This window comes from Castor canadensis, chromosome 10 (assembly GCF_047511655.1).
Source record: "Castor canadensis chromosome 10, mCasCan1.hap1v2, whole genome shotgun sequence".
Taxonomy (NCBI): Eukaryota; Metazoa; Chordata; class Mammalia; order Rodentia; family Castoridae; genus Castor; species Castor canadensis.
This window is the reverse complement of record NC_133395.1, coordinates 114278025-114302075: the sequence shown is the minus strand read 5'-3', so window position 1 is coordinate 114302075 and position 24051 is coordinate 114278025. Positions and strand designations below refer to the sequence as shown.

Here is a 24051-nt window from a genome sequence, read left to right as displayed (position 1 = left end):
GGAGCCCGGAACCCGGTTTGGCTGAACTTCGCAGTCTTCTCACCTGAGAGCAGCCGCCTAGACTCGCGCGGCAGGACCACGCGTTGCGCCCGACTGGGCTGGGTCGCAGCCAAAGGAGCGAGCGTGCCTACCAAACCCCTGCTACACCCGGGGCTCCGCAGGATGTGCTGGCCCACCCTATCCTCCGGGCCCGGGGCTTAGGTGCCCTCCACCAGTGGTAAGGGGGAAAAGGTCCTTCATGAGGTTACACGTCAGGGCGTTACTCTCTGTAGAGCCCCAGTGGGAGGGATCTGGGATAGGCGAGCCAAGGGGTCCAGTCCCGAAAGCTGGGGTTCATTCTCTCGCGGATCCGAGGCACTGGGAGAAGCGCAGACAGCCAGGCGGCGGGAGGTAGCGGCTGCGGAGTGGACCTCACTCTTTCAGCAGATGCCTGGGGGATGGGAAACCTAGAGAAGGGGGCCCAAAGTGGGTGTACCCCGCCTCCCGGCACCCCAGCCCGTAGTACGGCTTTAAAATCCTGCGGAGTTTGTCATAGGCCGGCCTCACCACGCATGCGCATAGGCAAAGTTTAGGGTTTTTTTTTTTTCTTTCTTTTTTCTTTTCCTTTTTTTTTTTTTTTTTAAACTCCCTTCTCTGTTTCTAGCTGCCTTTGGTTCTGCAACTTAATTTTTTTTTTCCTGAGAACACCAGGGGAAAGAGGAGTCCGGAGAGAGGGAGGGAGAAAGTGAGGCAGTTGGCCAAGAGGGCTGGGGGGGTGGGGGTGGGGGGGGACGCGGTCCCCGCGGTCGGTCAGTCAGTCTGCGGGGCACAGGATCGCGTGGAAAGCTGCTGCAGGCTCCAAGGCACCGCCTCCGCCACCCAGAGTCCGGATCCGTGGGGCCGCTGCCCAGCGAGCTCCTTCCGCCGCCGCCACCACTGTGTCCCGGACCGCCCGCCGCCCGCCTGCTCACTCCCGCCCCTGGGACCCAGGCACCGAATGAGGAGGTGGGCAGCTTCGCCGGCCATGGACCTCCGGAGCTGAGATTACGCCGCGGCGGAGCCCTGGGCTCTCGCTGCTCCCCAGCCCCGCGCCCGCGGTGCCCTCGCTTCGCTTCGCCCTTCGACCTGGAAAGGCGGGGAAAAGAGGGAGATTAACCAGGAGAGAGAAAGAACGGGGTGAGAAGGGGGAAGCCAAAGTCTCCCCTCCCCTCAACCCACCGCGCGACAGAAAGTTCGGGACCTACTTGCACCCATTTTGCACCCCATTTTTGCCAGCTCCTAAAAATGAAAGGACAAAATTTGGCGCTGACTCTTGCAGCTCTGATGGCGACTTGTGCGTTTTCAGCGGTATCTCCCGGAGAAAAGGCCATGCGCGCCTGATTGTTCTGTGGCCCCAAAGCTGTAGTGTGTGTGTGTGTCTGTGTGTGTGTGTCTGTGTGTGTCTGTGTGTACACAGACGTCCACACACTAACCCTGCAGCAGGATCAGCCCCTGGAAGCAAACGTTTCGGCCACATACCCGTAGAGGAGGAGCTGGAGATCAGGAGGCGTGAGCCACCAGGAGTTTGCAGAATCCGTGGTGTGAATGAACTGGGGGCACCTGGGAGTAGAGATCGCCCCCCCCTTTCCCTGCCTCGGGCCACAGTTGAGTAGTGGGGCATTTTTTTCACCCTCTTGTGAAGAATTTTTTTTTTTTTATTATTTGTTGTAAAGTCTTTTGCACAATCACGCCCACATTTGGGGTTGGAAAGCCCTAATTACCGCCGTTGCTGATGGACGTTGGAGAGGGAGCGCCTCGCCGCGAAACAGTCGCCTGCGCGCCCTCGCCGGACCCGCGGCTCTTTCACTGCGTCCCGGCGCTGCGCTGCCCTGCCCTCGCTGCCCGCCCGCGCGCGTCGGCGCCCCCTCGGTTCCTGGGCGCATCTCAGCGCTACCCCAGATCGGGCGCCCAGGCCTGGGCGTCAGTGCCCGCTTCGGATCCGGTTCACTGCGCCCACCCGACGCGCCCAGGACTCCGCAGCCCTGCTCCCGATCGTCCCCCCAGGCTTAACCCGGCCGCTCCGCTTGGATTCCTTGGCGGCCCTTGCTCGGGTGGCGACTTCCTCCCCGCGCACCCCCTCCCCCTCGCCATGAAGGTAGGTGTTCAGTGCGCCGCCGACGCTCGCCACTGCTTTTTTTTTTTTGGAAGTTAACTGACTTCCCTCCATCTCTTCCTATCCCTCCATTTCTCCAACTGCCTCGAGAAAGCTAAACTCCAGCTTCGCTGGCAGGGACTCCAAACTCTTCGACCCTCTACACCCTGGTGCACGGCCTCTACGTCTCTGGAGACTTCTCGTCGCACCAACTATTCTGCAAACCTTTTTCAACTCTGGAGAAAAAGTGAGAAAGAGCGATGGCAAAACACTGAATTCGGTTCATGGACGACTTTCCTTTTACCTTAAGAATCTCGAGTGTAATTTACTTCGTGTATTTCAGCAATGGGATAATGATTCACTTCAACAAATATTTATCAAGCACCCACTGCGCTGGCACCGGGAGAGTTGTGCGGCCGGCGCTTGGAAAAAGGAAAGGGACTCTGGTTAGGAGACACAGCAGCGGGACCAGCTACCCCAGAGCAACGTACTCCCCACCCCCACCCCACGACCGAAGCCAGGTTGCAGGCTCGTCCCAGCAGAGTAACCCGAGCGTTACAGGCCCCTGTGCCTTTAAGAGTGCCTGGCGTGGGGCCAGCGCGCACCCCGGCGCGGGGAGCAGGGTTGCGTTATTAGCATTATTAGCCGCCACTGGGTGAGCTCCGGCACTTTGCAGCGGCGGTGGGGGCGGGGAGTAGTGGTCTTGGTGGCTGTAATCCTGACGGCTGGGAGAGAGTGCGCCCCGACCCCCTGAGCGGAGTCTGCCTTGTTCTTTACAAACACTTGGGCCTCCGCGTTGGGAGAGCGGGCGGGGGCCAGTTTGTGAACTCGTGTTTGTTTTAATTGTCAGTTGTATGTTAAAGCCGAGTCACACACTCCGAGGGTCACCGAGAGTTCACTTTTACCAAAAGTTAACGTTTCTCCTTACCATATAACTCGCTATTTTCCAAACAACTTTCCCTCTAAGTTAAGACCTTATTTGCATTTTTTTCTGGGTCTTTTCCGTTTTCAGTTTCCTAGAAAATAAAGTTAGATTTGAAATTAAGATGTTTCCTAAAAGCAAAGAACCCCTCTCAAAAAAAAAAAAAAAGTCCTGGAGACCCCACGACCCTATTTTGCTTTCCATTCCTCGTCTGGCACCAGGACTACTCTCCGGTTTTTCTTTAAATGGACAACTCGCTGTTTAGAAGTAACTTGGGTCCTGCGTTGAGATCGCACCTTCTGGTCTCTGCCTTTCCACCACCATTCGCACATTCTCTGCTGAACCAGCCAGTCTCTATTAGGGGGTTTTTTAGGCCGTGAGCCGCGCGCAGCGACTGGGGCGGGGGGCGGGGGGCGGTGGAAAGGGGGGTCGGTGGAAAGTGGGCTGTGTGTTGGCTCGTGGGGATCCTTGTCCTGCGTGGGGTGCGGGGGGAGCAGCATCAGTTCTCAAGTCTTGGACATACTAGCTTTGGTCACCCTCCCTTAGACCCCCATCAAGGGAAGACCTTCCTGAGGAGGCCCCGCCTGTGTCTCTAGTCTTCTCCTCCCCTCCCCAGCGCTGCGGTGCACAAGGGGTTAGCACTGTGCGCGCACAACTCGGAGCGGTACCGCTGCCTTTTCCTCCCCGCTGTGCGGTGCCGGCTGCCCCCTGTTGGCCATCTGCAGGTAGGACGCTTCCGATCTCCCTTCCATCGGGCGGTCGGTCCGGCTGCTGCTATGCCTTCACTCCCACCTTTGCTCCCCCTCATCCCTCCGACCATTCGGCCCCATTTTCCCAGCATGGCCCCTCTGACTCCATCGCCTCCCCCACCCCCCAAGGACGAGCTTTATGGAGTGGCCGCTGCAATAGAGAAGGAGCCATGTGTCTAACCAAGGCCAAAGGGGGCTTGGGCAACTGGAAGAAGGGTTGGTTCCCCTTCTGGTCCTAGGGAGACTGTAGCCCTAGGAGGCTTCAGGTATGGCCTCTTGTCTCACCAATTCTCTGTGGTCGTGGAGACGTGTTGCTTTCCCTCTCTTGTCTATTAAAACGTTGGGGGTGGACTGCTCAAGTAAAGATCAGTCCCTCTTCCTACGGACACTGCTTAACTCTGGACAGAGTTGAGCTTGTGCCCTGTGCCGAGAGTTAGATGTACCGCGTGAGAAAGTTTAAGTGGTGTGTGTGTGTGTGTGTGTTGAGTGGTGTGTATGTATGTGAAGAGCCCTGTGGAGGGGATGACAAGGGCAGGAAAGAGGAGAACCAGGTCAGACCATTATTCTCAGGAGCTTACCGGTTCCGAGACCTCCCTCCTTCGTTCTGAGGCCGGCAGGTCAGAGGCTGTTAAAGTTCTTGCACTGATTCTGCTCCAGGAGCAACCTCCGCCTTCTCTTTCCGCTGTTTCTTCCCCTGCTGCACGCGTGCACACACGACGTGATGGACACAGATACCTGAGGCATAGGGCGGCCATTGCTACCCTGCACCCAGGCTCCAGGCTTGGGGAGCAATGGCTTCTTTGTCTGCTCCCCCAAAAGCGGACCTCCTTACTGGCGTTGGCCGTTCCGTTTTTTTCATCGTGTCCTCTCTGCGTTCCTCGGGGCAGACATCCCAAGTTTGTGACTGCAACCGAGTTTTTCTCCTGCAAGTTTCTCCATTTCTCATTGCTTTAGGAAGGTATCAGACTGGGGAACACAGTTTAGTTTCCAGCATGAGCGGAGATTCTTCTTGGAGTTTCCCATCTTCCTTTTCGCCAACGCGAGCCAGGGTCAAACTCCCTTCTTCCGCCTAGTTGGCATCCCAAATCATTTCCACTCCCAGACTTGGGCCCTAGATGTAGAATCTAGTAGAAAGGGATACCCAGACGGTATGGCAGGGCCAGTGGCCGGCGGAGGATACTTGTCCAGGCTTTTCGTCCTTTCTCTTAAGGGACCTCCTGCTTTGCTCTTGGGTGCTGGGCAGGTTTGCACGTGCGTCCGGCAGCTCTCCGAGACCGCGGAATGTCCTCTGATCAGTTTTCCGTTTCCTCGTCAGGTTTCCCTCTCCCTTACCTCATTGCCTCTGTCCTGCACCGCAGTTGACATCTTTAATCCAACCCGAAGGCTTAGGGGAGACACATAAGCGGGAACCACGCGATCGAGCTGCTCTAGATTTGGGCACACTAACACCCTCTTTTTTTTTTTTTTTTTACCTTATTCCAACCTTGTGCTGAACTTCTCAAAAGCCCCCAGCCCTCTGCATGCACGGGGGGAGCCGATTTCTAGGGTCCTTCCAGAGTCAGTTTCCCTGGGCCCTTGTTGGAAAACATTTAGCTCATTCTTTGGGAAACTCAGCTTCTGACCAGAACTTTGGTTTTACTGCTGGTATGACAGTCTCCCGAGAGGTCTCGTTTCGTACTGTCTTTTCGGATCAGATCTTTTGATAAACAGATGCAGACGCTTTACCCTACAGAGTGGATGTATTTACTACCGAGTTCGTTGTGGGTTCCTTGAGCCTCTCAAACTTGTGGGGCCTTTTCTGAGTTGCAACGGGATTGGAGCGGGAAGAAGGCCAAGGTGTTTCCGGGCGAGCGCTTGGGGTTAAGTGGAGATGCTACTCGAGCGCTCTCCTGTCCGATCCCATTGGGACACCCCCGCCTGCTGGTACCCTGGAGCTGGGGAGACCCAAGTGGAGGAAACGGAATGGCTCCACTCCCAATTGGCCCCTGTTCTGGGATCTAGTGGACTCGCCCCGGAGCGTCGGGCCAGGAGTGGGTTCGGTTTGTGTGGCTTCGGCTCTAACAAAGAGATTCGCTGTAATCCTCCGAATCTGTTATCAATTTCTCCGCTGCCCGCGCCCCGCCCCGCGCGCCCTGCACCCGGCGAAGTTAGAAAAGTGCGCGCGGCCGATAGAGATCTGGGAGCGGACTCCGAAACACGGCGGAACGCGTGTGTTTGTGAACGCGTATGTGTGTAAATGTGCGTAAGGGTGAGTGTGTTTGCGCGCGGCTTCGGCCGCCGTGGGAGACAGTCGATTTTGCAACCCCGGCCGCGCGCGAAAGCAGACCGCGCAGCTCACCCCTCCCCTGGAGGAAACTTGACACTTCGGGCGGGGGTAGGGAGGGAGTATGAGCCTTCTCTCTCCTAGGCTGGGGAAACCCCAGATTTCCATTCTCCAGGATGCGCCCCCAGCTTTGCGGTGCTTTGGGGGTGGACTGGGCCTGAGGCACGGAGCCCCGGTTAGCAGACGCTGGGGACCACATAAGCATTTCCTCTCGGTGAAGCCCAGAGGTGTCGGGGCAAAGGGGCGGCTCGCGGGGGAAAGCCGCGGCACGCTCCAAAGCCCCTTAGCGTTTCCACCTCTGCCAGGGTCTTCTGCAAATTTTTACGGAGCAGGCTCCTGGCGGGGCCCTTCCGCCGCCTGGAGGTGGCTCACCTTTCTTTCCTTTCCCGAGAAAGGGGCTCCCTCTGGGGCTGCGGGCGGGCGGCTCTGCTGAGTTACACTTATCAGAGCTGTGAAAGGGGATTTTGGAAACCTGCTCCTCCCACTCGCACTCGCCTCGCTCCGCCGCCGCCTACAGGTGGAGAAGTCACCAGTGGGGAGGAACGGCAGCGGAAGCTTCCAAGGCCGTCTGTCCCCGAAATTCTTCAGGAAAAGGGAACCTTCGCGCCCGGCCCCCTGCGCCCTGGAGTCCAGGGGCACAACTGCTACTCCGCAGCCAGCTCATCTCTGGCTCTGCTGGGGACTCATCTACCACGGCCCTGGCCTCGCCCCGAGCCCCTGCCTTTGGAACTGACCGAACTGAGTCTGAGTTGGGCTGGAGAGGCTAGGCTGGAAGCAGGCGGGATGGCAGTGTTTCAGGGCGATGGCGAAGTGGCCGACAACCCTAGACCAGAACCAAAAGAAACTCAAGGCCTTCTGGGCTTCCGATCCCCAACTTCTGTGGCAGCTGCGGGGTGTAGGGGCAGAAGGAAGAGAGAAAAAATCCGAATTTGGGGGAGATTGTGGGGAGATCAGGGAAAGAATCCTCTCCCAAAACGGGAGCCAGACCCCAGTATCCCCTGGTGTTCCATCCCTTCCTTCTCTCAGTTGGAGCAGGAGGCCGCAAGCGGGAGGGGGGCACTCTTTTCCGGTTCTCTTGGTTGGGAGAACAGACCTCTCTTTCCGTTATCCCCCAGGTCCCCCATCTCCATCTCCCCGCCCCAATCTGGTTGAAGAGCGTCCTAAAGGAAACCCAGGCTGCTCTTCCCATCTGGAAGTGGCTTTCCCAAATCGGCCAGTAAACTGATTATGAAACATACGATGTTAATTCTGAGCTGCATTTCCCAGCTGGGCACTCGCGCGCGCTGGTCCCCGGGGCCTCGCCCCCACCCCTGCCCTTCCCTCCCACGTCCTGCCCCCACCCCCACCCTGCTCTGACCACCCCGCCTCCTGCTCCGCAGCCGGCGGCCGCGGTGGCGCGCTCCACTCGCGTTCGCCTTTGCGCTCCTCTCGCCCATGGAATTAATTCTGGCTCCACTTGTTGCTCGGCCCAGGTCGGGGAGAGGACGAGGGTGGCGGCGGGTTCCCGAGTGAATTTCCGAGGAGGGACCGAGCGCAAACTAGAGGGGAGCTAGGGGGTGCGGGACTCCAGCAAGCAGGAAGGAGGCAGCGCCTGGCACCGGGGCTTTGACTCAACAGCACTGAGACATGTTTGTAATCGCTGGCGTGCCCCGCTCGCAGGATCCCAGCGAAATCAGATTTCCTGGTGAGGTTGCGTGGGTGGATTAATTTGGAAAAAGAAACTGCCTGTATCTTGCCATCAAAAAACTCACGGAGAAGAGCAGTCAATCAACAGTAAACTTAAGAGACCCCGGATGCATCCGTTGTTTAAACTTGTATGCTTGAAAATTACTGAGAGGCAATAAACATCTGCTCCTTTCTTCCCTCTCCAGAAGTCCATTGGAATATTAAGCCCAGGCGTGGCTTTGGGGACGGCTGGAAGTACAATGTCTTCCAAATTCTTCCTAATGGCTTTGGCCATATTTTTCTCCTTCGCCCAGGTTGTAATAGAAGCCAATTCTTGGTGGTAAGTTCATTCTATTCTTCTTTTTTTTTTTTTTAAGATTCTTTGTGTGATGTTACAGTGTTTAAAGCTGGATAGTGAATGTCTGCATTTATCTAATATATATGTATATATCTTTTTCAATCCGAGTTTTCTTTTAACTTGCTAATATTGCAAAGCGTGTCTTCAGTTCCATTGGGAATCGGAACCTATAAATCTAGGCCTTTTTCTATGAGGCCCTTGTTCTGACGTGTGCTCGTAGTACATCATGTAATAAAAGGGAAATTCACTACTCTAATAATTGTAAGCCTAACTATAAAATTTACTTTTTGTCACCTTTAGATAGTAAAAGTGAGTTTCAACTTTTATTTTCTGTCACTTATGGTTATTAACTTACATTCTGACGGAGGAGATTTGTAGGAAGACAGTTGAACTCCAAGTACAGTTTGGACTTAAAATTTGATCAAAAAAGGGGAATTTGAAGTAGGTGAATGTCTCTAAATGGGAGTTTCTTTCTGGAAGGGCCTTGTAGATCAACTGCAATATATCCAGAGGATTATTTTTGACGGCATTCTGGATATTTTTCCCCTTGTAAACGAACAGCATTTTTCTGACTGTCAAACATGACTTCTGTTCACTGGATACCCTACCTTGGGTCCTTCACAATCACATAAGGAGCCCTTTTAAAGTGTCCAGAAACATGGTGATTTTTCTTCAGTCTGAATACTTGTCTCTCTGTTCTTCCAACAGTTGAACTGCTATCTCCTACCCATATCTAATTGTGTCTCCCTTCCACGTTCATGTGTTTTCAAGGCACATTGGCCCAATTTGTGGGGCAAAATGGGTCACTTTCCCTGGTGTCAGAGCCTGGTCCCAGAAACCATCATTTCCCCCTTTTTGGAGTGGATTTTGGAAACTAGTGGTTCAGGTATCTGGCAACAGGGGCAAGGGAGGCTGTGAAAAGGCTAACTGAGGAGCCAGATGGCGGGGAGGGAAATACACAATACCACCGTTTTCTGAGTGGAGTTTAAACAGAGGAGTTTTATGAAGCCCTTCTCATACTTTGTCATGAGGACAAGCAGGAGAGAAAAAGCATCTGTGTGCTTAAAACTATGTATTGCTGACATGCTTTTGGGGGAGCCTACCTCAAGAGTTCACGTAAATCTTGAATGCACATCTCCCCCCACCCTTTGCAGGTCGCTAGGTATGAATAACCCTGTTCAGATGTCAGAAGTATATATCATAGGAGCGCAGCCTCTCTGCAGTCAACTGGCAGGACTTTCTCAAGGACAGAAGAAGCTATGCCATTTGTATCAGGACCACATGCAGTACATCGGAGAAGGCGCGAAGACAGGCATCAAAGAATGCCAGTATCAGTTCCGACATCGAAGATGGAACTGTAGCACTGTGGACAACACCTCTGTCTTTGGCAGGGTTATGCAGATAGGTAGGAAACCACTTAAAATAGATGTAAACTTTTTTCCTAGAAAAATCTTTTAGTGCATGGTTGAATGTGTGACGAACAGTGTACCTTCCAATTCGGGTGGTTTTGGGGATTTTTGTCATTATGGAGAATGGTGTTAAGTCCAGTCTCCATGTCTGATTATAAGTTTCAGACTTCTTTAACCAAATCAGCAGGGGAGCATCACAAATTACCTTTATTTTCCCCAACACTTAATTTTTCTAAAATGCATTTTGTTCAAAGTAGAAGAGCAGAACACAATTTGGTTTTTTAGTAGATGGGGAACCTAGATACTCTTTTGACACAATTCAGATGGCCTAAGCATCAAACTAAAGAATGTCATCTTTTGGAATGCTGGATAGATTGGAAGTGAACAAGGTTGTAATTTTCCTAACATACATATTTTCTGAGGCTAAAACTATATATATGTTAAAAGTTTTATTTTTAGTTCCAGAAACATTTTAATTAGAAATGATCTAATTTATGTATGTGATTTTTGACAATTGACAGAAAAGCAAATGTTTGGGTTGTCAACCTAGAACTTAAAAACAAAAAGGCTTAAGTATATTGCTCACAGTCTGATTTTTAATTTAAAATATGTTGTCTAACTTGTTCTTCCATTCATGGAGGAGATAGCATTTAAAACTGGGCAAAAAGCAAAAAAACAAAATTGAAAAAAAATCAATTTGCTTCTGGTTTGGTTTAATAGGCTAAGACCATATTTGACACACATTTGGGTCTTATGTGTGTTTTCTAGGGTGAATATTTTAGGTTTCTTTAGTTTTATGCAAACAAGCATTTATAATTGATATGACTACAGTGACTTTGAAAATAAGAAGCAATCTATCAAAGCAATTAACTGTTAATACTGACTGGAGATAAAAAGTTGGCTTAATATCCATCACCAGTGGTTAAAATGCTTTTTTAAAAACCCTGAAAAATGCATTCATTGAGAACATAAAGGAGTTGTCAGTGGATGTTTAAGCCAAAGGGCTTCATAAACTAAAATAATACGGGACTGCAGACCTTTCCTCCAAACCCAACGGGAGAGTGGCATGTAGCCCCAGCTTTCATAGGGCATTGTCTTTTCTGTCAATGATTAAAATGTGCTCATGTATATTTTGGGGCTGGAATGGTGCTTCAGGAACACAGGAGTGGTCCCTGCATATGGACTGTCTCTGGTAGATAACCAGGGACATGGTAGAGACTTAATTCTCCTGCATTCTGATATTGTGCAAAAAGCTCTTTAAAGACTCTATCAGAGTAAGTTGTAAGCTTTCCCCCTTTTTATAAATTTCTCAACTGCCTGCCTTTCCAACTATGAGACTGATTTTTCACAGTGATATGAGTTAGCAAAAATCATACACCTCTGATGGTAACCAGAGGGAAGTAGCAGTTGGATCTGCCTTTCTGTATAGTCACTGGAACATGGCTTTGATTTAACATCCTCTTCTCATCTTCATACGCGGCCTGTTTGGGTCCAGAGTGTTCAGAATAAGCTATCATTTGTCCTATGAATTTGAGTGCTGCTGAAGATTTATTTCAAATGTGGTCCAAGATTCAAAAAGCCTGTTTACTGAGGGAACAATCAGAACTCTTGGTGCCAAGGCCTACATTTAACTGTCCCTTCAAGAACACTTTCTGGTCTTTGGCTGTGTGGTATGACCATCTGGGGTGAGGGGACCTGGGTGGGAAGAATACATCCTGATGACCTACAGAGACCCTCCTGGATGCCCAGGGAGGAGAAGAGCACAGGCTGCCTCCTCCCTGGCCAGAGATCCATAAGTACTTGCTGTCTCAGAGCAGAAAGCTGCTGCCTGGTGGCTTGTAGTGGGATATAGATGGCACCTCCACTTTCTCACTTACTTGAATGAAGTGACAAAGAGCAGAAAAAAAATAGAATAAATTTTTCTGCAAGAGGAGCATGGACCCAACTTCAATAACTCCACCTCAGGGTCTGTTCAAAGAGAGTGAGCCAAGGGGCGATTGAAAACACCTTTGATGCCCAAAGGTGTTCACAGGCCACCTCAAAGTGCTTAGTGCCCCAGGGACATTGAGAGCAGTTCTTGTCTGTGAGAATTTGACCCTGTGAAGGGCCTGAGTCTGAGAAAGTCAGCCACCACCTCTGACCCCCTCCTCAGCTCATTTTTCTAAGGTGCCAGTTGCTTGGAGGCACCATGCACAATTGCCTCATGAAGGGCCCACTCCTCACTTTGGAAACATTCTCATTTTTCATCGTGGTACCCTTTCCCTCCAGCTTTTGTCCCCCGTCTTGTCTTTGTTTCCATGCCGTGAAAAGATATGTCAGGAAGGTACCATTTATAAGGGGTGTGAGGCTCCAAGTAGACTTAGATTTCACACAGACGGAAACCTAACTCAAGCAGCAATATTCCAATCAGGATGCCTGGGTCCACAGACTACTCACCACAGAGCACTTTTCACACTGACTTCCCCACCCCCCATTAGAGATTTCTACCAGGCTTGTATTCTGGGGCAAAAGAAAAGGAAATGATCAAGATAGACTTAGGAAAACAGCAGCATTACTTGTGTTTTGTATAAAAGTCCTTTTATGTTCTGTGTACTCAAAGGACAGTGTCTTATTTCTCTCTGTCCTCAGAGGGTCATTTTATCTCCTCTTCCTCTAGCCACAACCTCCTATCCAGGGCTACGGCATTTCTGTATTATCGGTGTTAATTCCCAAATAACTCCCTAGAATCTGTCCCGTCTCCTCATTTGTTTCTACTCCCCCGATGTTCTGTGCCTCTCTAATTTGAGCTAGATAGATGTAAAGCCCCACGGGAACTTTTGGGATCCTCCCGCCAACCACCAACACACTTTTCAAGTTATTCATATTTTAAAGTGTGGGAGGGGAGGATCTGTGGTGAATCAGAACCATCGCCATTGCTGGAAAGGGGGTAGGAATCACGAATGGCTGTGATTGAAGTATGGAGCAGAGAGGTCCAGGGAATCGGCAGTCTGCTGGGTATTTGAGTTGGTGTGGTCAGGCTCCTGTAGAATGAGCTTTCTTCTTGGTGCTGGGTCCTGTTGTCAGCTGTCCTTGTGCTATCCACAAGCTGTCCAAGTAAGTACAGCAGAAACTGTTTCTGGTACAGGGCACTCAGTGCCAGGAGGGGCCTTTTCTCCTAGGCATCTAGTTTAATAGCCTTATAGTTGAGGAAAGGGAGGCTCTCTGTCCCCCCTCCCCACCTCCAGGCCTAACTTCAGCAGGCTGAGTGTTAACCCTTTCTCTTTCATAGTGCAAATGCACATTCTTGAATGAGAAGTATCAGAGCAATCAGCTTGAAGCTGGGATTTAAGAAGAAGCAAGTAATATTTATAACTCTCTATGAACAGGTTTAGAATTGTGCCCTGGGACGGTAGAAAACCTTGTCCAGAGACAGTCTTTTTGCTGCCTGATGGGGAGGGAGGAGAGGTTACAAGCCATAGAAGCAGTGAGATGCCAGGTGAAAATTAGTGGGGGGCTAAGTCTTTTGGAGGCTTAGAAGTCTAGCAAATTCCATGTTTCTGCTCAAAATGAAAATGATACCAGACATTAGAACAACAGTAAGGAAGTCTACCCCAATTCTGAGCTTTCCTTCAATGACTTCTTTCATGTGCGTTTTTGGAAATAAGTTTTGAATATCTTCAAAAGAGCAGTAGAGAAAATTAATCCAGGGCTGCCAGAGTCCTGCCTTAGGCTCTGAAATGTCAGAGCAGATACCAAGGGTCTTTTTCTTTTGTTACTTGTTGCTTCTGTGTATGTTGGGGGAATCTCTTTCAGCTTCCCTTCAAGGTGGGCCCAAGGTCTGGGTGTATTATGGGTGGGGCCCAGCCTTAGCTGATAGTCAGAGGTTTACTTCTGCTTTTCCCCATCCAGTGGCTGTAGGGTATTGGGGTTTATTTCTGTCACCTTATCCAGGAGGATCCAGGGTCGGTGTGTGTTGGGGCACCCTCTGCCTTCCCCAGTGGGGCCCAGGGCTGCTCTGTCAGGGGCTCACCCTGCCCTGCCAGTGGACCTGGGGACAGCACGCTCCTATGGTGGCCAGTGGTTCCCCCTGGACTCCTTGTCCCAGTCTCCCATTGGAGCACAGGCCGGATGTGTTGGGGCGCACCCTAGGAGGATCCAGGACGGATGTGTGTTGGAGCTCCCTCTGGCCTCCCAAGCAGGGCCCAGGCCTCTGGGTGGGGCAGGCACCCGGTGACCCCTGTCCTTGCCCACAGGCAGCCGCGAGACGGCCTTCACTTACGCGGTGAGCGCTGCAGGGGTGGTGAACGCCATGAGCCGAGCCTGCCGCGAGGGCGAGCTGTCCACCTGTGGCTGCAGCCGCGCCGCACGCCCCAAGGACCTGCCGCGGGACTGGCTGTGGGGCGGCTGCGGCGACAACATCGACTACGGCTACCGCTTTGCCAAGGAGTTCGTGGACGCGCGCGAGCGGGAGCGCATCCACGCCAAGGGCTCCTACGAGAGCGCGCGCATCCTCATGAACTTGCACAACAACGAGGCCGGCCGCAGGGTGAGTGCTGCGTCCTGGCTGTGTCCTTTTGCTCCCCACCACCCAGGTCTGACTGTCCCTGTCTCTCCTTTTCTCTCTTCCCTCTACCTGCTCTCTGCCTCTTCCCTGCTGCTTTCATCTCTCCCCATTCTGACTTCCCCCATATTATCTTTGGCCTCTCTGGAGAGATGTGTACACCCCACAAAGGCCTCCCAGGATGCCCCTGATGGGTCCCCAGCCCAGGTCCCCAGGCTGTTGTCTGAGAAAACTCTTTCTCTTGCTTTTTTTTGCCTTTTTTAGTCAGTCCCCAGTGTTACTGACTAGTGGAACTCACGAATGAAAATGTTAACGTTCTCCCTCCTTCCTGGAACAAGTTTGTGGTTGGGCTTAAATTTGGGAGAGAGAATTAGTATTTATTCTGGTGGGTACCCCGCTGAGAAGGGCTTCACCCCAGCTTTGGGCCTTGCCTTTCTCTCCTTTCTTTCTCCTGCCCTCCTTATGTCAATTAGATAGCAGGCCTGATGGATGGAGGGTTTTTAAAAAGGGCTTTTCTAGGAAAAGGACAGCATTTTTAGCAGTGTGGAATTTTTTTGGGGTCTGACCAGCAGGCCAATCACAGGGCAGCTCTAGGGAGAGAAGAGACAGAGCCACAGCAGTGCCCAGAGAGGGGACTATCTTGCAGCCCTCATGAGCCTCCAGTCCACCCTGCTCTTTCCTTCCCCTGGTGGGGATAGGAAAAGTTACTCTACAATAGTTAAAAAGACCCTTTTTCCCCCTGCGGTTAAACACATGGCACTTTATGGCTGCTTTAAAATGAAGGGGTGAAAACTTTTCTTAACTTTGGCAGCACTGAAAACCAGGGCCATTATTTTTTCACAGAACCCAAGGTAGGTGCCAGGAACTTTCTGGTCAGAGATTTCACTCTTCTGTATTTTGGGGGTGAGGGTAAAGGAAGATAATCATAGAGTAGACCAGAGAGCACTGGAAGGAACTTTAGAGTCCCCTGACCTCATACCCTCATTTCAAAGATTGGGAAACTGAGGCCAAGAGAGTCACTTAGTGGCCATGGAAGAAAATTAATGGATTGAAATTTGAGCCTAGGTTCACTTGTACTGAACTTGTGCATCACAGCTCAGGGGCGAAGAACTAGAAGTTTGAGAATTAGAGAAATGTAAGTTTAAAGCCAGCTCTGTCTGTTCCTTTTGGTTTCTGAGCCTCAGTTTCCACAATTTCCATGTCTGTCAGTGTCATGGCAATGACCATCACTTGGGATTATTATGAGTACTAAGTATAAAGTCATGTATTGGGCTGAATTATACAAAATTCAGAGTACCTGACTCTTTTTGATCTACAAAATAACAATTCCATTTGGTTCAGTGTAAGGTTTTAGCTTAGTGTAGGAAGAGCCTGATAAATGATATCTTAATTATTAAACATCATGAAGTAAAGGCTGCAGAGAAGTTAGAGATTATATAGATAATTCCAGATAATTTGTTTTCCTCTCTGATTTGATATTTGTTGGGAGTGTCAGGGAAGGACTAAGAATTTTGCCTGTATTGCCCCAGTGGGGCAGATAATTGTCCCAGAAGAAGCATGGCCTTTCTCAGGCATCCCCTGCTGTGGTGTGTGGGCTACTCCTCTCTCCCTACTGAGGCTATCATAGGGCCATGTGATGGTGGTTGGGGAAATGCTTTGCCCCATACTCCCTGGAAGCCTACACGACCTTGCTCCCATCCTCATCAGGAAGGTGTCACTCAACTCTGTGCATATGATGTGCCCAGCACCTCTGAGCAGAAATGTCTCCAGGATAGAGGTGCAGCTGAGTCTTCCAGGGCCCATCCAAGGATACATCCATACTCCCTATGCTCAGCCATATTTGGGGTGTTCTATATTTCTCTCCTGTAGAGAAATCATAAAGGGCTTGACAGCCAACAAGAGAGGGTCAAGGGATTTCCAAATGGCAAGAGAGAACTTGAAAAGCACCTTCATAATTTCACTTAACATCTGCATTTTCAAGTAGTGAGATTTATTTGGGCACATTCTATCACTAGAGTAGTGAGCTGAGTATGGATCTCAGTGGGTGAGGCTACATAGAAGATAGCTTTTCTCTAGGATGGTGGGGGTGGGATGGCAAGGAGTGGAAAGCTGGCTGCTGTTCCGGGCAATCATATTAGAATTTCCTTGGGGCATTAGATTTTGATTTTCCTCAAGAGGGAGCAGAGGTTAAGTATGTTTGCAAAACCTTCTTCAGGCTAGCTGAGCACCTGAAAGTCTTCATGCCAAGAGAGAATACTTTGTCCCCTTTTATTTTATTTTTATTTTTGGTGTGACTGGAGCTTGAACTCAGAGCTTTGTGCTTACAAAGCAGGTGCTCTACTGCTTAAACCACACCTCCAGTTCCATTTTGCTCTGGTTATTTGGGAGATGGGGTCTCCAGAACTATTTGCCTGGACTGGCCTTGAGCTGTGATCTTCCTTATCTCAGCCTCCCAAGTAGCTAGGATTATAGAAATGAGCCACTGGCTCCTAGCTTTGGCCCCTTATAAATGAAAGCTCTTATGAATCCCATAGGAAGAAACCACTTCAGGTTCTTGATAGGCATGGGCCAGCACACCCACACCCATGTGGACTCTGGAAGGTCGCTGGCATCAGGAATTTGGTAGGAGGGACTATAAACAGGCAGCCATCACCTCCCAGACTGCTGGGCACAGTGCTGCTGGCCAGACCCGTGGGCACTGCTACTGGGAGGCCTGAGGTGACTGGGCAAAGGCCCAGATGGTATGCCCCCATCACCCTGGAGAAAGACCAGATTTACTGAGTGAGTCTTGAGTGGTGTGCCAAGCACTTTGTTTTCCTCACTTTCATTTTCATCCTTCTAACAGTGCTAGGAGGTTGGTGCCATCCATAGATGAAAAGCAGGCTTACAAAGGTGTGGCTGGTTGCCTAAACTCAAGCGCAGAGTCAGGAACAGAATCTTTGTCTGCCTGGCTTCAGGGTGTGCTCTTGGTGTGCTGGGGGTGGGGGGAGTATGTAGAGGAGGGTGTGTACAGGAAGAAGGAGCAAGGATATCCAAGATCCAGGCCCAAAACCCTTACATTCTGACTGTGTGACCTGTACGGCACAGCTACCCTCTCTGTGCCACTGTGCTGTCTTCTAATCCTACCCATGTTACAAAGCTGGCGATAGCTTAATGAGATAAGAGTGTAAGGACACAAAGTGTGTGGTTGGCACAGAATAATTATTATCGGAGGAGTGGGTAAAGGTTTGAACCCAGATCCAAGTGGGACAGGATCCCTTCCCAACTTAACACTTCCCAACTGGGTGCCCACAGGAAGTGACTGAGCATGGACTTGGAGTCCAACTGCCTGGATTCAAATCCCTGTGCACTGCTCACGGCACTTCCCAGGGGTTGAATGAGGAACTCATTTCTCTGGGCCACCCTTCCTTCTCTGTGACATGGGGCAATAATAGCCCATCCTTCAGAGGCTGGCACATCCCTGTGCTAAGGCTTCCTTGTCAAAGAAGAGACCAGTGGAATAATTTTCTTTCCTGGTCCCGTTCAAAAACTGTGTGGTGGTTGGTGATAATCATGATGAGGAACTAAGAGTGTATTTATTTGGTAGTTTTTAAAGAGGGCAACGCAAGACTTCTGGTAGAGGACAATAAAGAGGAAATAACACAGCTCCTAATTCAGCTGGGGCACATGGCTCCATCTAGGAGAGCTTTAGCACATAGCCATGTCTGCATCCTGGGTCCTCGAGGAATTTGCGCACTAACCCTTCCCGTTTCACTGCAGACGGTGTACAACCTGGCTGATGTGGCCTGTAAGTGCCATGGGGTGTCAGGCTCATGTAGCCTCAAGACGTGTTGGCTGCAGCTGGCAGACTTCCGTAAGGTGGGCGACGCACTGAAGGAGAAGTATGACAGTGCTGCGGCCATGCGGCTCAACAGCCGGGGCAAGCTGGTGCAGGTCAACAGCCGCTTCAACTCACCCACCACGCAGGACCTGGTCTACATCGACCCGAGCCCCGACTACTGCGTGCGCAACGAGAGCACGGGCTCACTGGGCACGCAGGGCCGCCTGTGCAACAAGACCTCGGAGGGCATGGACGGCTGTGAGCTCATGTGCTGTGGCCGTGGCTACGACCAGTTCAAGACCGTGCAGACCGAGCGCTGCCACTGCAAGTTCCACTGGTGCTGCTACGTCAAGTGCAAGAAGTGCACAGAGATCGTGGACCAGTTTGTGTGCAAATAGTGGGCACCTGCTCGCCACCCAGCCCCACTCCCAGGACCCACTTATTTATAGAAAGTACAGTGATTGTGGTTCTTTCTCTCCTTCTCTCTCTTTTTAAATATTTTTTATTTTTTTCCCCAAGGACCGCAACCAGAAGCATATTTTTTTTCTATTACCATCTAAGAACTCTGTGGTTTATTATTAATATTATAATTATTATTTGGCAATAGTGGGGGGTGGGAACCAAGAAAAATATTTATTTTGTGGATCTTTGCAAAGGTAGTGCAAGCCTTCTTCTGATAAGTATAGGATAAGGAGGAAATAATGCATACCCAAATTAGCCTTCACATCCAGAAGGTTCAGGAAATTCATGTTTTCCTTCTCAGTTATGGAGTCCTATGGTATGGGTAGGACCCAGTTGCAAGAGGGTGGCACAAATCTATGCATGATTCAGCTTTTAGGACCAAAATAAATCATTCACGCTCTGGTGCAAGATTAAAAGTCTTGGAAAAAAAAATACAAAAGCCAAAATGCAGAAAACCAGAACTCCTTTCCTGGTGGGGTGCCAGCCTGCTTTTTATATTTTCAAAATGATCGTTTAAATTTAAGAGTAAGAATCTCATCTTCAAAGAAAAGAAAAAGACATATCGTGTATCTGAAATATTCCATCTGCAGATGGACTTATTCTAGGAGCCCATGAAATTTTGGGGGCAAGGGGTAAAGTCCCTAGAAGTTAGAAAATTTGAAAACTCCTGTATCGGGACTATGATTTGACAAGTGTTATCCTGAAATGATTCTGGATATTAGACTCTTTTTTTTCTTCTTCAGGGGAGGGATATAGGCTTGAATAGAAAGAAAAATATCTTGTCATTTTCTTAGGAATATTTAGTTCCTGAATGTTAATCATGAAAATAATATATGAATTCCACTCACAGACCTTCAGCTCAGACCACAAGGCGATCACAGTAGTTCAGCTTTGCACCAGAGCAGAGAACTTCTTTGAGGAAAAAAGTGAAATCCACCTTCCTACTTGACCCCAAGTCCCGTTTGGTCCCCCTGGGCCATAATGTGATTCTGGCCACGCGTCCAAACGGCAGCTCGGCTGGGTTCCCTTTGATTATAGGACAGGAAATGAAACATGAGGAGTTCCGCTCAGAAAACAGTTCACTACTTAGGGATTTTTTTTTTTTTTCTAAAACTTGTATTTGGAGGCGGAGTAATTTCATATGTTTTGATGACATACTTGGGTAAAGGAGTCCACGGAAGTGTTGCAGCTTGTCGCTGTTATAATCCTGTGTTTAGACTATCCACTCTTGCTTTTCCTAATATCCTGCAGGTGTACCCTAAAACTGTTCCTAGTGTACTTGAACAGTTGCATTTATAAGGGGGGAGGGAAGGTGGTTTAATGGTGCCTGATATCTCAGTTTTTTGTACATAACATATATATATATATACATATATAAATATAAATATAATTATATCTCTGTGCAGCCAGTGATTTAGATTTACATTTGACTCTGGGCTTATTTCTCTGTCTAGAGTATTGTCATCCTTCATTGCAATGCAGTTGGGATTTTCCCAAGAGTTTTGAGTCTTGAGCTTGGTGTGTGGCCCTTCTAGGATCATACCCTGAGCACGAAGAAGATTGTTTCAGAGGAAACTGGACGGTCTGACACATTGAAATGCATGTTGGTTTGAAGGTTTCCTTTTTCTTTTCTGCCCACCCCTCGGATCTCCCCCCCTTCTTTCTGTGTCATCGGTGGAGAGGGCATTATTGTTCGTCACGGATGTAGACATTAGAGATACTTAAAACCCAGGAGCATCGTTTCCCTTGGCTTAAGTGGTTATGCAGAGTGGGATTGTGCCTGTTGGGTTTGGTGGCACTGATTTGAGTTCCGAAGGAAAACCAACTAGCTTTAACAATTTTTTCAACAAGGACACCTTTTTCCCCAAAGTGCCATCAAATGTGTTCTTGTCTCAGACTGACTGACACTGCTTCAAAGGTTTGGAAAGACACATTGTCATACCCTTCTTAGGCTTGGTGGCCTTCACATCACCTCAGCCAGTTGTGGCTCTTAACTTATTGCACAAGGATATTCACTTCCCCTCAGTTGCAGTGAATTGTGGACAAAAGATCTTGAAATGAAAAAGCACTAATTAGTTTAAAACGTCACTTTTTTGGTTTTTATTCTACAAAAACCATGAAGTACTTTTTTTTTATTTGCTAAATCAGATTGTGTTCCTTTTTAGTGATTCTTGTTTATGAACAGAGTTGAGTTTAACAATCCTAGCTTTTAAAAGAAACTATTTAATGTAAAATATTCTACGTATCATTCAGATATTATGTATATCTTCTATGGCTTTTTATTCTGTACTTTTCATGTACATATTTCTGTCTTGTGTGATTTGTACATTTCACTGGTTTAAAAAAACAAACATCGAAAGGCTTATGCCAATGGAAGATAGAATATAAAATAAAATGTTACTTGTATATTGGTAAGTGGTTTCAGTTGTCCTTCAGATAATTCATGTGGAGATTTTTGGTGAAGCCATGAAGAATAGCTCAGGATGACTACATGTTAAAATAATCAAAGAGTGGAGAATTTTACCCAAACCAAACTATTTGCAAGCTTCAAAAGATTTCTATATGTAACAGAACAAAAGGAGGATTCTCTTTTCCTATATATGTTCCTCAAAAAAAAAAAAAATCAAGCAGATGGTTAAAGCTGGTTATAGGATTGCTCACATTCTTTTAGCATTATGCATGTAACTTAATTGTTTTAGAGCGTGTTGCTGTTGTAACATCCCAGAGAATAACCAAAAAAGCTTTTATCCATGACCAGATTTTTAGTCGGGAAAAAGAAAATGTATCTTTGCATTTACCACTGCAACTCTAGCATCTCTCTGAACTTACTGTGGACCACGTGTGGTGTCTCTGTGCCCCTTTAAAGGCAGTTCTTATGAAAAGAAAGCCTCAGTCCAGAGAGAATGAAAACTCATTGGAAACTAAAGGTTCATTGTGTTAAGTGCAATTAATAGGAGTTGTGCTTTCTGAAAATGTATACTGAAAATTGGCCAGTGCTTTGCAGTCTGATACATTAGCCCTCTGCTTTTTTTCTTTTTAGGATAACCTTGTAACATATTGAAACTTTTTAAGGATGCCAAGAATGCATTATTCCACAAAAAAACAGTAGACCAACATATAGAGTGTTTAAAATAGCATTTCTGGGCAAATTCAAACGCTTGTGGTTCTAGGAGTCACATCTGTTTTGGTTTTTCCTCAGTTGTATATTGACCAGTGTTCTTTATTGCAAAAACATATATGCAATGTAGCTATGTCAGCATCTTTTTTCTTTTCATTCTGGAGTGCTTTCAAGATCTTCCCAAATACAGGAAAATTAACGAAAAATGTATATACAGGCAGCAGCGAACAGCCATGTTTAAAATGGTCGTTATGGACTCAAGGAAAAGCAAGCTTGCTGTTTTTCAGTCCAGCTTCTCTGCTCCATTCGTTGGTTGTTCATCAGGAAGGCTGCCGAGATGTTAGCAGTCTATCTTCCCAAAACCCCTTTTCAAACGATTTGCCAATGTCAATTTTCAACTTGTGTTTATACAACTCTACTCAAGCCACTGGAATTATCAAATAAGACCTAATAGCAGGATAAGTTCTCAACTAAGAGATTGGTATTAGGTAACTCCCAAGTGGTCATAGCAGAACAGCCCCCAAACACTGAGTGAGTCATAATATAAATCGAGAGACAGGGAGAGAACGGGACTTTTAACTTGATGCATATTTAATGCAAATAAACTCCAAGGCACAGGTCTACAATACTGCATTATCACTGTAAAGTGTATGTTAGAATATTTATTTTTTAAAAAATAAGTATTTTCTAGTCTCCCTTCTCTCTACAGCATAGTAAAAATTCAATGCTGTGTTTTGAAAGTAAGATGATAAAATTTTTAATTCAGGAAACATTCCGAGGCATAGGAATTAAAACTTAGAAAGGGATCTTTTAATTTACCTGTTGACACAAATTTTACACTTAGAGTCAATGATTGGATAATATTTTATTATAGGGAAACATCATCCTGTTAGCCAACTTGGAAAAAATGGATGTTATTAAAGGTTGGTATGATTTTTTTAAATGTATCAGTTTGAATCTAGAGGATTGAATTAAAATGCTGTTTCAATATTTCAAAAGCAAAAAAAAGGAATGGAGGAAAATAGTTTCTTGGACCGTTTTTATATGCAGTGTACAATTTGCTGGGCTAGAAATGAGATAAAGATTATTTATTTTTGTTCATACCTTGTACTTTTCTATTAAAATCATTTTATGAAATCCAGCATGCTCATGTGTGTGTGTTCAGCTGAGAAGGGAGTTGGATGTGGGTGCAGACTGGTTCAGGGGATCTAAAAAAAAAAATATGGATATTTTGGGTATATAGATGATATGTTTGAATCTTAAGGATCTATTTTGCACCTTAATGCTTATTTTTCATTTGTTTATTGCTGTTTTTGTTTTATTTCTTGCTGTGCTGCTGCTAAGATGTATGAGTTGTGCCAGGAGATTATTCTTCAGTGTAGACAGGAGACGGGAACCTGAGAGAGATGGAATTGCCATGAGATCCCAGGACAGAAATGATCAGAGATCCCAGAAAGAATGATCAGAGGAGTTTTTGAGATGAAGCACAGAATCACCTGGAATATTCTACTGGTTGGTTTTTGCACCTTGCAATGGTTGCTAGTGAGTTTTTTAGAACAGGGTTTCTCAGTCTTGCCATTATGACTTTTTAGACTGGATCATTCTTTGTTGTGGGGATTTGTCCTGTGCAGTGTTTAACCATATTTCTCGTCTCTATTCACTCCATGCTCCTTCCTTTTGGGACACCCCAAAATGTCTTGAAGCCTTGCTCAGTGTCTTTAGATGGAGAAGCTAAGGCTCCAAGCTCTTGGGGGATCTGGGCTAACCACAATGGTGGGTTGATTCTTGTATAGGTTGTCTTGTGAGTGAAAGAAGTCCCTTGTGAGTTTCACTGCCTAGAGTGTAGAGTTCCACAATCATCTCCAGGACAAGTTGGCTTCAAAGTTAAGAACAAATCTAACACCAGGCAGCCTAGGCTCAGCTTCTAGTATTGCCACTTGCTGTGCCACCTTGGAAAAGTTGCATAACCTCTCCGTGCCTCTGAAGTAGGCACCTTTTTTTTTAATGACAGTGTCTGACTACTTAGCTTTTAGGGTTGTTGTGAAACATAAAATGGGTGTTCCCAGCAGGTTCTGCTACATAGTAAGAGCATAATAAATGTTAGCTAGGAAGGGAGGGGGATAAAGCAAGGGGCACTGGACTAAGCCTGAGGGGCTTAATAAGCCAAGGGAGTGCAGGACCACTGGTGTTTAACATACCTCACACAGTGCTCAGTGCTGGAAAGGTGCCCTTCCTGTTGGGGGAGGTTGCAACCTTTGTCCTGCTGGCTATATAATACTTCCAGGTGTGTTTCAGTTCACTGGCATAGCACTTTAAAAAATACTCAAATTAGTTGCCAATTTTTTAAATGGTGAGTATTTTCACATTAAAACTTGGGTCTCAGGCTTCAAATATGGGAAGAGCATGGCCCCTGGCTACATGTGTCATATGTCACATGTAGAAGCTGTCAACCAGATTCAAGCAGCTGCTGATCCCTTTGGACAGGACCGGGCATCTCCAGTTTGCCAGTCCTTTGTGTCACCTGCTTGGAACCTGGGAGCTTCTGCACTTGTGATGGTTTATATCAGTGTTTCTT

At 48.0% G+C, this 24051-nt stretch overlaps 1 protein-coding gene and 1 long non-coding RNA gene across 9 annotated transcripts; one reads left to right on the top strand and one right to left on the bottom strand.

Annotated features, from left to right (window-relative positions):
• Positions 1-22613, top strand: Wnt5a (Wnt family member 5A). Of its 8 annotated transcripts, none has more exons than XM_074043972.1 (5): positions 1-217; positions 7976-8109; positions 9282-9532; positions 13769-14061; positions 17836-22613. In XM_074043972.1, exons 2-5 carry the CDS (start codon positions 8030-8032, stop codon positions 18292-18294), a joined length of 1083 nt encoding a protein of 360 aa, XP_073900073.1. In that variant the 5' UTR covers positions 1-217; positions 7976-8029; the 3' UTR covers positions 18295-22613. The 8 variants fall into 8 exon arrangements, with proteins under 8 accessions (XP_073900073.1, XP_020014749.2, XP_073900075.1 ...); XM_020159160.2 differs by lacking the exon at positions 1-217 and adding an exon at positions 1732-2113; XM_074043974.1 differs by lacking the exon at positions 1-217 and adding an exon at positions 2219-2357.
• Positions 966-5875, bottom strand: LOC141411511 (uncharacterized). Its single transcript, XR_012436315.1, has 3 exons — positions 4360-5875; positions 1224-3126; positions 966-1104 (listed from the first exon to the last, which is right to left on the bottom strand). It is a non-coding gene; the product is annotated as an uncharacterized lncRNA (long non-coding RNA).
• Positions 22614-24051: the final 1438 nt, after the last annotated feature.

Bases quoted from the DNA above. Each gene is read 5' to 3' on its own strand.
- Wnt5a (XM_020159160.2), top strand. From the start codon at position 1,751: ATGGACGTTGGAGAGGGAGCGCCTCGCCGCGAAACAGTCGCCTGCGCG. The intron at 8,110-9,281 runs GTAAGTTCATTC...CACCCTTTGCAG, and splicing joins ATAGAAGCCAATTCTTGGTG to GTCGCTAGGTATGAATAACC. The intron at 9,533-13,768 runs GTAGGAAACCAC...CCTTGCCCACAG, and splicing joins TGGCAGGGTTATGCAGATAG to GCAGCCGCGAGACGGCCTTC.